At 49.8% G+C, this 13,258-nt stretch overlaps 1 protein-coding gene across 1 annotated transcript in view; it reads left to right on the top strand.

Moving 5' to 3' along the window:
• The window catches only part of HCN2 (hyperpolarization activated cyclic nucleotide gated potassium and sodium channel 2), a 265,315-nt gene that overhangs the window by 129,246 nt on the left and 122,811 nt on the right, over positions 1-13,258 (top strand). The window contains exon 4 of the mRNA XM_085638283.1: positions 12,422-12,640. Coding sequence (XP_085494409.1) covers positions 12,422-12,640 — 219 coding nt within the window. The remainder of the gene's footprint in view (positions 1-12,421; positions 12,641-13,258) is intronic.

Raw genomic sequence — 13,258 nt, 5'->3', positions numbered from 1 at the left:
CTCTCTCTCTCTCTCTCTCTCTCTCTCTCTCTCTCTCTCTCCCCCCCACTCTTTTTCTTCCCTCCATTTTCTCTTTCATTCTTTTCCTTGTTCTCTTAACGTCTCCCCTTGTATCTATCTGCCTGTCACGTTCTTTCCTCCAGTCACCCTTCTCCATGTTTTCTTTCCCTCACCTTTTTTTGTTCTGTCTCTTTGTTGTTCACTCTCTAACTCTTCTTTCTCCTTTTCGAATGCGTTTTCTCTTGTCCTTCTCTGCCTGGTTCTCCCTTATTCTCTTCCTTTCGCTCACTTAGTTTCTCCTCGAAATTTTCCTTTTTGTCTGATTCTCCTTCTCTTTTCCCCATTTTCATGGTCTCTCTGTCTCTCTCTCCCTCTCCCATTCTCTTTCTTACAGTTTGCCCCTTTCTTCCCTAATGTTCTCTCTCTCTCTCCCTCCTCTTTGTCTCACCCCCATTTCCCTTGTCGTACTCACACTGCTCCTCTGTGTTTTTAGAACCCAGGTGTGTATGTATGCGCTAGTTATGCAGCGTAAACCTTGTCGAAAGTCTTTGACGCTGGCGTAATTGGAGTACTTTTGTTTATTCCCCCTTATTACCTAAAATGACACTTGTTTGCATAATTATGAGTCATTTGGCACTAACATGCCACCGAAAGAGCGCAGGAACAGCTCCCCCGGCGAGCGTGAGTGGCTGCCGGCTAGTGCTGGCCGTGCTCTGTTGCATTTAAAGCTAAATGCCACAGAACCTCTCCTCAGGTCTGTTTTGGTTGCGAGGGTGCATTTTGCACTTAAAAAATAGCACTAAACCCTGGGTTACACTCCCTGCATAATTCCACCTAATCTTGGGTATTACACGACATCGAAATGTTAGTTACTCCTGCACTCACATTTCACGCGCAAAATCAATCTGCACATGACACGCATGTCCCACTCGAGATCCAAGTCACCCAGGCTGGTAACCACCTAGGATAACCTCAGAAATTGTACCCGGCTCACACTAACAGGGAACCAGAGGTTGGCCACAATTTTTGGCACCTACAAATCTATAATGAAAACTGGGCAGCACGAGGCCCGTGAAGCCACAGGTGTCCCACACAGTAAAAAAATGTATATTTCAAATCTCCTTCTAGAAAATCCAACCCCTGGTGGCTAGAAATCTGTGGCCACCCTTGTGGGGTCTTTGTTCCATTTAAGTTTGCACTGCTGGAGCAGAGACGAGGCCACCGACTAAGGGCTGAGAATGCATTGACCCGTCTGTCCTCTGGACCGCATGAGCTGACCCGCTCTTGGAAGCGGTCTTTGTATCAGGTGCTAAATAAATGTCTTCTCCTTCTACGTCACTCTGTTTTTACCTATCTGTGTCTCTTTCTACTGCTTTTCATTCTCTTTCTTCGATTAGTGTTTTTTTTTCTGTCTCTCTCTCTCTCTCCCCACCCCTTCTCTCAGTCTCCTTCTTTTATTTCTAATTGTTGACAACACTTCAAGTGTGCAGCTGTATTGTAGCAATGTCATAAGCATTTTTCTCTCATCATGTCGCAGGCGGACTGTTCTCAGTTGCCTTTTCTTCCAAATAGAATGTTGAGCTTGTGCTCTACTTAATTTCCTGGAGGGGCACGCAGTGTGTATCCTCACCTCCAGGTCAGTGGAAGAGTGGGGGGGGGGTCTCACCTTTAAATCAGGTACAAGTCACAGTACTGACAGCCTGTTGCGTAGTTCCTGCTAATCCGTAGGAACCCTTCGTTTGTTGGACAACATAAACTTTGGGTGAGGTGCCTAGACTGATTTCGGGCACCTTCGCAGGATATGTTGGCCTAGAAACCAGCTAGCTCTCAGTGCCACCGTAATCCCCCCTAATCTTACCAAGGAGCGAACGGTTTCTGGCAACCACTGAACATAACAACCCTGATCTCTCAGGGATCGTGGAAACAGATCAGAACCTTTTGCTCAGTCACTCGTGCCTATTCGTGCTCAGCAAAATATCCAGAGAATACACACTGGGACATTTTCAATATATTTATTAAACCAATGTTATTCTTGTATAGAATACATGTGCTGTGATAATCAGTAGTCAGAAGCAGTTGAAAGGGATTACAAGCACCAAAAGTAAATAGTAGCTACAGTTCTACCATGGTGCTAAAACACTGTATATAGGCAGGCGAATAAACACGGCCGTAATCAGGCATACTCCTACTATGCAACCCTACTTTGAGTGTGCCTAGACTGTGTGTAGCTGTGAAGCCAAGAATCACCCCCAAAGGGACGATCCAACCTCATTACCTGGCGGGAGAGAGTGTAGGAGCCCGTCTTGGTCACAAACTGGACACCCCTCACGGAGATGTCAGGCCGCCGCTTGGTGAAGTGTCAGCATGCAGGGACCCTCGGTGACAGCTGAAGGGCCCCCTCTAGCAATCTTCAGAGACGCGCATTATTTATAGTAAAAAGCATTTTTGCGATCTACGTATAGATTAGCGATGCTATGGATATGTAGAAAGCCCCGGGCAGTCGGACACCTGCCAGCTTTTGGTGGCTTCCCTCAAGGCCCTTACTCTCTTCTGTTTCTCATTTTTTTTTCTATTCATGTTCCCTACTCTTTTCTAGACCCAAATTAAATTTTCATTATGCCGGCGTAATTTCACCAAATTTCTGGCATTTTACATTACGCTTGTTATGCAAAATCACCCAATGTATGCCTGGTCATGTATATAAAAAACATTTGTGCAAAAACCTGATTGCGGGCACTAGGGAACAGTGTGGCTCACCAGAGTAGCGGCTGTTGTTCGACGCACTTGTGTTTTCGCGCTAAGTTTTCAGGGTGAAAAGCGCCCTCGCGTTGGAAATAGATGCGCGGACCCCCCTCGCACTGAAATATAGTATCAAATGAAGGATTTCCATTTAATGTAACTTCGCAAAAGGAAATTACACGAATTTCGCACGCCCCCCTCTTTCTTCTACCACCCACTTCTAACATCTTACCCTGAACCGGCCCTTCGAGTGCCTAGAAGCCCTATTAACAGGGCATATCAGTGTGAAAGGAGATATCTCTAATAATGTGAGTAGATATCAGCGCCGAGCTCTGAGCCCTCCGGTTAATGGTGTCTCTCTAATAGCCCCCCCCCCCCCCCCTCCCCTCGACCTCCCCCTCAGAGGCGCGCGCTCCACGGGCGGAAGAGATGCTGCCATTAACTCAATCAATGCCTGCCTGCTCCGCCTTGTAATTCATACTTCCTCCCTGCAGTGAGGGTAGATAATCTAATTAGCACAAGGTCACCAGGGGTGTCAGTGCGAGCCGGGATCTGTGACAGACTTTCAGTCAGTTACTTCTTCCCTGCACAGAGCTCTAACAAGGGACGCACTGACTTCTTCTGTGAGCCCTGCTGTCGGTAATGTCTCCCTGAAAGCACAAGGTCACCAGGGATGTCAGTGCGGAGCCGGGATCTGTGACATACTTTCAGTCAGTTACTTCCTCCCTGCACAGAGCCCCTGCCTTCGGTAATGTCTCTCTGAAAGCACAAGGTCACCAGGGGTGTCAGTGCGGAGCCGGGATCTGTGACACACTTTCAGTCAGTTACTTCCTCCCTGCACAGAGCCCCTGCCTTCGGTAATGTCTCTCTGAAAGCTCCTTTACCCGTGAGGCCGGTCGGCAGTGCAAGTTACAAAGTGCCCTGCGTCTTAGTGCGCGCGAACCACGGGCTGGGCGCTGGGGACTCGTGCTGATGGAATCCAGTTCACCAGTTTCAAATGGTTCCTAGTTTACTTTAAATATGCTTTGCGCAGAGGCGTTGGCATTTCTACCGCTATTAAAAATACCCATTACCACAACATTTCCACTCCGGCATGTACTGGGAAACAACTGCACCCGAGGGGAATTCTCTTAGTTTCAGTGCAGTCAAGGTGCGAAAACTCGCATCCTACCAGTGGGAGCCATTTGTAACTGGTCAACGCGGATGGCAAGCAGGGAACATAAACACGAATAAAAGCCGCACCGTGGACATTGGAAAAGGTTGTCTGACAGAATATCAAAGCCAACAAGCATTGGCATAGCCAATAGGTCTCGCTTTTCGGACCTTCTCAGTATTTAGTTATGCAGCTCAATATCCTTGGTTCAACCACATCAACTGTTGCATGGCTAAACACTTATACGGTCCCAAAGGCGAGACCTATTGGCTATGCCAATGCTTGGTGTGGTTGTGTGTGTGTGGTTGTGTACTGCCTGGGAAGCTGACTCAGCCTGGGCTGACACACACGACAGGGGGGGGCTGATGCCCTTTGAGCCCAATGGGCATTGCGCACCTGACTACCCTCGTGTCAGCGCTCAGCAACGAGCCCACATGTGGGCCGCACCAGTGCTTACTTTGTTAAAATGTAAGTGCCAGGGCCCGAGGTCTTCACACCAGCTGGCACTACCCACAGTTCCTGCTACCACTGCTGAGGAACGCCAGTGCCAACTTTACTTATCATCACACCTAACCAGTTGTAAATTTTGGACAATTTCAGGTCAGCGGGAAGACGTGGAAGTGCTAGTTCTGTATCCCTGTGGTGTAATCTTATAAGTGCTGGTATTGAAAAATAAGTGCAGGCGATTGAGCTTACTAGAGCCAAGACTCAAAGGGAAGGAAAAACAGTAAACTTGCAAAATAAGTTCATAAAGCATGTTTCATATGTAAGAAAAGGGGGGACGCTCAGGGGCACATCAGATTTGAAGTGCACCACCTGTGCCTTTTTAAAAATGCAGCACAAATTTGGAAACTAACGCCTCCTGCGCGGGGACCACAGGCAAAAGAAGTGTTTGACTTAAGCTGAAAGAACCTATTGTGGCCACACCTGTGGGAAGGTGCCACGTCGTATAAAGAAACTCTTATGGAAATATTCAATACAATGCTTACATCCCAGATACGTCTCTCTCCCGGTCTGCGCCGTATAGTTGACAACTAACTTTAGATGTTCAGGTCTTTCCTTGGTGCTTTGACCTTCATGCAGTGAGTGAGCAGTGAGCTGGCCCTTAGAAGCCCTTCTACTGGCGACTCCTGGCATGGACGGTTTATTAGAGCTCTCAAGCGCTTAGATGCCACTCTTTCTTGAAACACGCGATATCAGGTTAACTTTTGAAAGGGCAGTAGGTGTGTTACTGCTCATGCCTAATGGAAAGCTATTTACTGGCCCATCTAAACAGTCACTTCCAATAGTAGTGAAACGTCACTCCTACCCTGCAATATGGTGCAGTTCTGTCACTGATACATAACTTTCATAGTTAGCTTCATTTTATTAAATGTATAGGGCGCCTTCTCCAGTGTCACATCGAATTATACAATGCATAAAACTGTGAAGCAACAGCATTGACCTTTAAGATGGAAAGAAAGAAGAGAGATTGGTCCTTTAAGAGGGAACAGAGTGAGTAAAGAGGCTGAGGGCTGGTGCCTTCATGAGGAGAAGCAGCAGCTTTAGTGCCCCCCCCGCCCCCCCCCCCCCCCAGTGCCGGCACCAAGTCACAGGAAATGGGCGTGAAAATGATTTTACGTTGGTGAATGGGGAGCGCTCCAGGTGGAAAATTCTAATATGCCTAGAGCTCTGAAATTACTCCTACCATTCCTGCTTGGGGGCAAGCACAGAAAAAGAAGAAAGTGAGACTTGCCAATAGGTGGACAGCATGAGACAGGAGAGGCAAGGTGGCGCTGGCACATGGAATGGAGATTGCGGCCAAGAGTAAAGGCCGCCAAAACTGAAGACAAGTCAAAGCTCAAGAGCACCGGTGCATTTAAATGTGGTGCAGAGGATCCAACAGAGAAGCAAGAGTGGGCGAGGGGGCCAAGGAGAAGGAGAAGGAGAAAGGAGTAGCAGGAGGTAAACAGATAAAAATGTCAACAAAACGATAGAACTAGACCTAAGTGTGGCTAGAGAATGAGCAGTGAGTATAAGAATGACGTGACTGTGATATATATACATTTAATGTCGATCCACACCCAGACACTGATTGTATCCTCATAACAAGCGGCAACGTAGATGGTCTCATGGAGGGGCCGGGGCTTTAGGTCTGTTGGTGGGGGGGGGGTGTGGAGAAAGATACACGAGGGTGACAAAGCAAGATTAAGCAACAACGGGGTGGGTGGGGGATTGAGATAATGTCAGTGCCCGGGTTAAAGTGAAAGCAGGCGTCCATGTGCTGCCTGCAGTAAGAACAAGCACAGTAAGAACAAGCATTGGCCGCGCGAGAACAAGCATCGCGGCACCGGCGCTTTACTTTGAACATTAAAAGTAAAGCGCGGGTACCGCGATTATAGCAAAAGTAAAGAAGTAGATGGGTTTTTTTTTCTTTACTTTTGCGAAAGTGAAAGTCATCACGGTTCTAATGACCCGTGAAAGACTGCTGGCAGCCGGATGCGCGCGTGCACGCTCACGTGAACGCAAGCGCTAGGCCAGCCAGGAGCACTTTGAAAACTCATCTACAAAATGTCTCTCCGAGCAGCGCATCCGCGCTGACTCAGCGAGACCTAAAAATACAGCGAAGCCTACGTGCACTTCAGTAGGTCTAGATTTACTATCCTGAATTCCACGTCTACGCATCGTGAAGATATATATATTGTTACCTGCTGCGTGACCGCCGTGCGTTGCTACCCCGTGTAATGCTGTTATGCACAAGCGAGTCTGCTTGCCGCCGTCTAGGTGAATGGTGCTGTTGTGTTGTATCGTGCTCTTCCCGGTGTGTACGGACTCTAGCAGGGCGGCCGGTGTGACGCCATGCTGTGTTGTATCGTGCTCTTCCCTGTGTGTATGAACGCCGGGAGGGTGGCCGGTGTGACGCCATGTTGTGTTGTATCGTGTTCTGCCCTGTGTGTATGGACGCTGGCAGGGTGGCCGGTGGGACGCCATGTTGTGTTGTATCGTGCTCTTCCATGTGTGTATGGACTCTAGCAGGGTGGTGGTGGGACGCCATGTTGGGTTGTATCGTGCTCTTCCCTGAGTGTATGGACGCCGGCAGGGTGGCCGGTGTGACGCCATGCTGTGCTGTATCGTGCTCTTCCCTGTGTGTATGGACTCTAGCAGGGTGGCCAGTGTGACGCTATGCTGTGTTGTATCATGCTCTTCCCTGTGTGTATGGACTCTAGCAGGGTGGCCAGTGTGACGCCATGTTGTGTTGTATCGTGCTCTTCCCTGTGTGTATGGACTCTAGCAGGGTGGCCGGTGAGATGCCATGCTGTGTTGTATCGTGCTCTTCCCTGTGTGTATGGACGCCGGGAGGGTGGCCGGTGGGACGCCATGTTGTGTTGTATCGTGCTCTTCCCTGTGTGTATGGACCCTGGCAGGGTGGTCGGTGTGACGCCATGTTGTGTTGTATCGTGCTCTGCCCTGTGTGTAAGGACACTGGCAGGGAGGCCCGTGTGACACCATGTTGTGTGTTCCTATGGTTCTCATGTATTGTTGGCTGTAGCCTGTTACCATATAGTAAACATTTGTGATAGAGACATTTAACCACGGATTCCTTACCTTTGAATTTCCCAGGTGTCAGACTGGGTCGGGAAGATTTTTCTTCAAGCAATACCCCGTGCGCTGGTTGACTCTGTGTGGCACCATTTGCACAGGGATTGACGTCTGCATCACCTATATAGCTGCCCCCTTGGCCAGCAGGAGACCATGAGGGCCAGCATTCTCCGAGTCAGTCTCAACAAAACCCAGGATAGAGGCTGAAATATCGGAATTGTAGCTTCAATATCCCAAACTCGCCGGTTGGTAGGATAATTCCCAAACCGCACTGTGTGCAGAACAGCTGTGACTTCGGCACCTTGATAGTGAACCCTAGAGAGTGCAGAGGGTTGGCCTTAGTTTGGAGGTGAAAGATGACAGCCCGGTGCAAGCCCGTCTTCAGCAGCCAGTCATTGAGGTAGGGGAGACTGGCACCCATGACCTCCACAGAGATGCAGCGACCACTGCCATCACCTTGTAGAATACCAGAGGGGCGCTGGTAAGGCCAAAGGGGAACACGGTGAACTTAAAGTGCTCGTGGCCTACCGCAAACCACAGATGGCTCCGGTGGGCAGGCAGGACGGGAATATGAAAATGAGCGTCCTACAAGTCTAATGCGACCATCCAGTCTCCTGGGTCCAGGGCAGACAAGATCTGAGTTAACGTGAGCATTTTGAGTTTCTCCTTTTTGGGGAATAGATTGAGAGTTCGTAGATCAAGGATAGGACGAAGGCCTTTGTCCTTTTCAGAACCAGAAAGTCGCGGGGATAACAACCACAGCCTTCTTTTGGCACTGGAGCCCTCTCTATGGCTCCTTTGGCCAAGAGAGCTGTGACCTCCTCTCGGAGAACAGAGAGAATATCTTCCATCAGCTAATTGTGAGATGCTGGCCTGGAGGGAGGGGTAGTCTCGAAGGAGAGGGAGTGGCCCCTTCGGACAATCTGCCAAAGCCACTTATCCGATGTTAATGACTGCCAGTGGGGCGGGTGACGGCGAATCCTGCCACCAACTGGGTGCCCATGGTGCTAATGAAGCAGACTGGGAGGTTTTGGGGATGATTGCAGTAGGGGAGGTGGGAGACTGACCAGACCGCTGGCCACCTGCTTCACGAGATCTGTGGGCCCTCAGCCACGCAGAGGCGGGAGACCCTGCATGGCACAGTGGCTGGGTGGGAATTGGCTCAGCTGTTGGCCCCTTCCGTAGCCTCGAAAGGCAGATTGAGGTGGACGTGGGGCAGCAGAGAGGCTTAAGGACCTGGCTGTAGTATAGGAATCGTTTAAGTGCTCGAGTGCCGATTCTGCCTTGTCTCCAAAGAGACAAGTTCCATCCAAAGGGTATGTCCTTTAGGGGAGCTTGGACATCCCCCCCCAAAGGCCAGTTGTCACACCTAAGGACTACTGTTGTGGAAACTTCTCTGCTTCGCGAGTCAGTTGTGTAAAATCCGCTTTGAATAGTGAACTTTACTGCATCTCTCCTGTCGGTGACTGCTTGGGATAGTACAGCTCGGACCTCCTCCCGGACACGTGGCAGCACCGTCACACCGTGTGAGAAGTTGGCCTGGTATATGATGTTCACTAGTTAAAGTGACCACCTTGTACCATGCCAAGCAACCCTTATGGTGTGGTTGTAAGTCAACCTTTTTGGACTAGCTGCCCTAGTGGTAGCGTAGGCTAAGCAGTCTTTGAGGCTAAACTCGTTAAAGCGTGTTAAGCAGGCTGTTTTACCATAGGTAACCCCCTTTTATACCAATGAAAGGACACCACACAAATATATATTCAAAATATATATGTATTTATTACTCAAAGTATCCCCTAGACTCTTTATGAGCACAGGAGCACAAATCGTTAAACAAGACAGTGTTATAATATACAGAAGTTGCACTTTATATGGATGGGCCCTGGTGGCCACTCAAACCATATACTAAAATAGTGGTATAAGTACCACGAACAGGAAAGGGAAAAGGCCTAGGGCCTCTAGAATCGCTGGGCCTACAAGGAGCTAACTTCAGTTAGTGACCAGGAGGTCCACGGGTCGCGTGTGCAGTGAGGAAAGTTACACGCGGGCTCCCATAGGTTTTCAATGGGTGCGTAAAAGTTCAAAAGTTACTGCTAGAAGGGTCTTCTGGGTGGACTACGAACTTAAGACTTAAACCACAGACACTAGAGATGTTTCTCTACACTTGGGCACCGGAGTGCCAGCTTTACCTCACCCACAGGAAGCGGGTGCATAGGTCTCGAAGTGCGTCGGGTTTCGTCTATCGATTCAATGGAGCCTGATGACCAAGATGCTGCAGGCGGTCGGTCCAGAAGAGATGCGTTGGATCCAAGGGTGGATCGGAGTTGTAGAAGACCTGAACGCAGAGGGGACAGTGTTCACAGTCACTAGCCAGTGACCGGCGTGGCACCAGGTAGGTACCAGGCGATGTTGGGTGCAAACAGGTGGTTAGGTGTAGCTTGTCTCTGCAGCCACGTGGTCCCTGAAGGTCGACGACGTCCAGGAGTCAAGTCACGAGCTGTCCCATGCAGGCTCTCGCTGTCGGCGGTGTTGGCGACTCGAAATAAGCAAGCAAGCCTTGGCAAAGGCAGGAGTCGTGGAAAGTAAAGAAAGCTGATTGTTCTGACCAGCAAGGTCAGAGGGGCTGCTCTTTTGGAGAGCAGCTGGGGCCAGTCTGGAGCAACCAGACCAGCATCGTTGATTTCAAGTTAGGTTGCCAAAATGGCCACTAGCCAACGGGCCAGGGACCGGGCAGGCGCATCAAGATGCCGCGGTAGGAGGAGAAAGCAGACGAGCATCTGGAGACGTATCCAGGCCGATGGCGTCACCCAGGTCCTCACACCAGTTCACACTCTGTTCCTCATACATCTGGCATTTTAAAGGGTTCAGTGAACCTTACAGTCTTCGCCGAGGCCTAGCCGATGGAAAAAAAGGCTCAAACTCTGCTCTAGAAGGCATGGCCAATGTCGGAGTTGATGTTGGGCAACGCCCCTCCAGTGCAATTTTGGAGATGACACCCAAAGCATCAGCATTGGCCCGTGGAAGGTTGCTGATCCGCATCCAAGAATGTATCCCTGGGGCCCCGCTGGAGCTGCTGGCGGAACCAGATGGGGCCCCTTCCTACCATGCAGGGCCCAAAGATGCATCGACGGGGTCAGGTTGCCCAAATATGAGGTGCATGGTCTCATAGAACTCTTTCAGTTATGTGGGGGTCGCTCCAGCCTTCAGAAATTTGAGGTGGCGTGGAGCCAGCCAGAGTGCAGTTTCCGGGTGATAAGGCTTAGAGCACCAAAGCTCCCTTGTCTCCTTAGCCGATGGACGGGGAGAAGTCAAAGAGCACTTCAACTTCTTGCTGTTTTTTGTGTGCCTCCTTCCTGAGGGTCCCAAGGACTTCGAATGGGACGAGGAGTACTGAGGGCTTCCCAAGCAATCTCAGGACCTTCCCCTTGACTGGGATCTTGACTTCCATCAAGTCGCATGCTGGGCCCCTAGAAGCTTCAGGAACTGCTCCCTCAAAGCCTTCGGAGCCATGGCCCGGAAATCAGAGTACGACTTGGTGTCATAGTTGTGCACCAGACACCAAAGACAAACGAGGTGCCGGTCCGTCTCAGACATCGGTAGGTGACAGCCGCCACAGGGCTTAAAGCCCAACTTGTGCAAAGACATCCTCGATACTAGGTAGTAAAGCTCAAAAATAGTCAACAAAATGTCAAAAAAGGACAGAGGGGTAGCTCTTCTCTGGATCAGTGCTGGCTGGGGCGGAAAGAAAAGAACTGACGTCAGAGCACCTGGGTGGCACCTATATATGCCGCAACATCACTTCCAGCACGGACAGTGGACATGGAGCTGATCGATGCCACCGACCGGTGTGCAGAGGTACGGCTCATGAAAAATCTTCCGGATTCAGTCTGACGCCTGGGGAAATTCTAAGGTGAGCAATCTGCGGCTAGAATCGTCTATCAGATACGTGTGTATGCAAAATGGTTTAAATGTCATGAAATGCACTCGGGATTTCCTAAGAGAGCATTGAATGCAACATATTCAAACGTCCTTCTAGATCGCATCCAGGTGACCGGTCTGGAAAGAAATCGTTTGCTGCTACTAATTTTCTTCTTGAATTAGTCTTTAGCAAGACATTGTCTGCTTGCACCAGTCCCCCACAGCAAAAAAAGGGTGAGAAATTACACGCTGAAGTAATTTCTGAAATTTTATATAATTGATTTAACACTAAAAAGCATAAGTTATGCAAAATAGACAAGCTCAACAGCAATTGTGCACGGGCCTAGAAGTGATGACTGCCTCCTCCTCCTACCATTTAGTTAAAAATAGTATATTTTATAGAGAAAATTCAAACTTCTTTGCTGTAGAGGCTTATCTGCATGTTGCTTACACGTCATTCGACTACCACAGCGGATGTGCTGCCGCGCCATGAAGTATGGCGGATAGTCCTGGAACCCAAACACAATTGTGTAGATGTCGTCAAGGACCTATAATGGGCTTTTTCAGGGATGGGTGGTTTCTACAACGCCTTTAGTACATTTATTGTCACAAGAAAGAATGCCTCCGTTGGGATTATTAGTTACACAGGTCATGACTGCAGACACACAAGCATGGCTTCCTGCTCTGAGAAGGTTCTGGAAGGAGGGCTGATCCCGCACATGCGCACGCGACTACCTGCTCTGAGAAGTTTCTAGGAGGGCAGGCCTCACGAATGCGTGCTCTACTCCTGCTCTGAGAAGGTTCTGGGTTCTAGGAGGGCTGGCCCCGCGCATGCACACACTACTTTCTGCTCTGAGAATGTTCTGGAAAAAGGGCTGGCCCTGCAGAAGCGCATATGATTTCCTGCTCTGAGAAGGTTCTGGATGGATGTCTAGCTGCCACGCATGTGCACATGGCTTCCTGCTCTGAGAAGGTTCTAGAAGGAGGGCTGTCTGACATGCGCACTGCACTAAATTCCTATTCTTGCTCTTCCAGAATGACACGTGGAGCGAGCTGTATTCCTTCGCCCTCTTCAAGGCCATGAGTCACATGCTGTGCATCGGCTATGGCCGCCAGGCCCCGGAGAGCATGACCGACATCTGGCTGACCATGCTGAGCATGATCGTGGGCGCCACCTGCTACGCCATGTTTATCGGGCACGCCACTGCGCTCATCCAGTCCCTGGACTCCTCGAGGCGCCAGTACCAGGAGAAGGTAGGCCGTGGTAGAGGCCCTGTGGGTGGGGCGGCTCTGTGATGTCATTTAATGCTAATGATGTATTTGGACCCAATGGCTACCTTCTGTCAACAGCTGACATCGAGTAGGGTCAGTGGAGGGCGAGGTACACTTCAGTCCCTGTGAAGGGCTAAGCGGTACGATCCAGCATCACACGCGGCAACTATGAACAAACATCCTGTGATGGGCAGCATTACCCACTGCACAACACAACACAACACAGCCTGTACTGTTTATTACCACATAAGGTACCTGTGTCCAGGTCAATCTTTACTGTATATTATCACATACGATGCCTGTGTCCTGTGCTGTTCAGCAGTTCCTCCTGTGCCCAGATCATGCTGTACTGTTAAGAAGTTTTCTCTTTATGGCATATGCTTGCAATGAATATATACCAAGAACACATAACCATTGCAGCACCATGCCAAGGCCAGACGTATTGGCTTTGCCAATGCTTGTTAATTGTTTGCTGTCACTTAGGGCATGCTTCAGTTCCTGAAGAGAGATATATATGTGTTGTTTCCTTGTGCCATGACACAACCACATGACTGCCCGCCAGTACCAGATCATAATGTGTCCTCGGGGTCAAGGGTGACG

This window comes from Triturus cristatus, chromosome 12 (assembly GCF_964204655.1).
Source record: "Triturus cristatus chromosome 12, aTriCri1.1, whole genome shotgun sequence".
Classification (NCBI taxonomy): domain Eukaryota; kingdom Metazoa; phylum Chordata; class Amphibia; order Caudata; family Salamandridae; genus Triturus; species Triturus cristatus.
The sequence above is the reverse complement of the archived record's forward strand: the minus strand, read 5'-3'. Positions and strand labels throughout refer to the sequence as shown.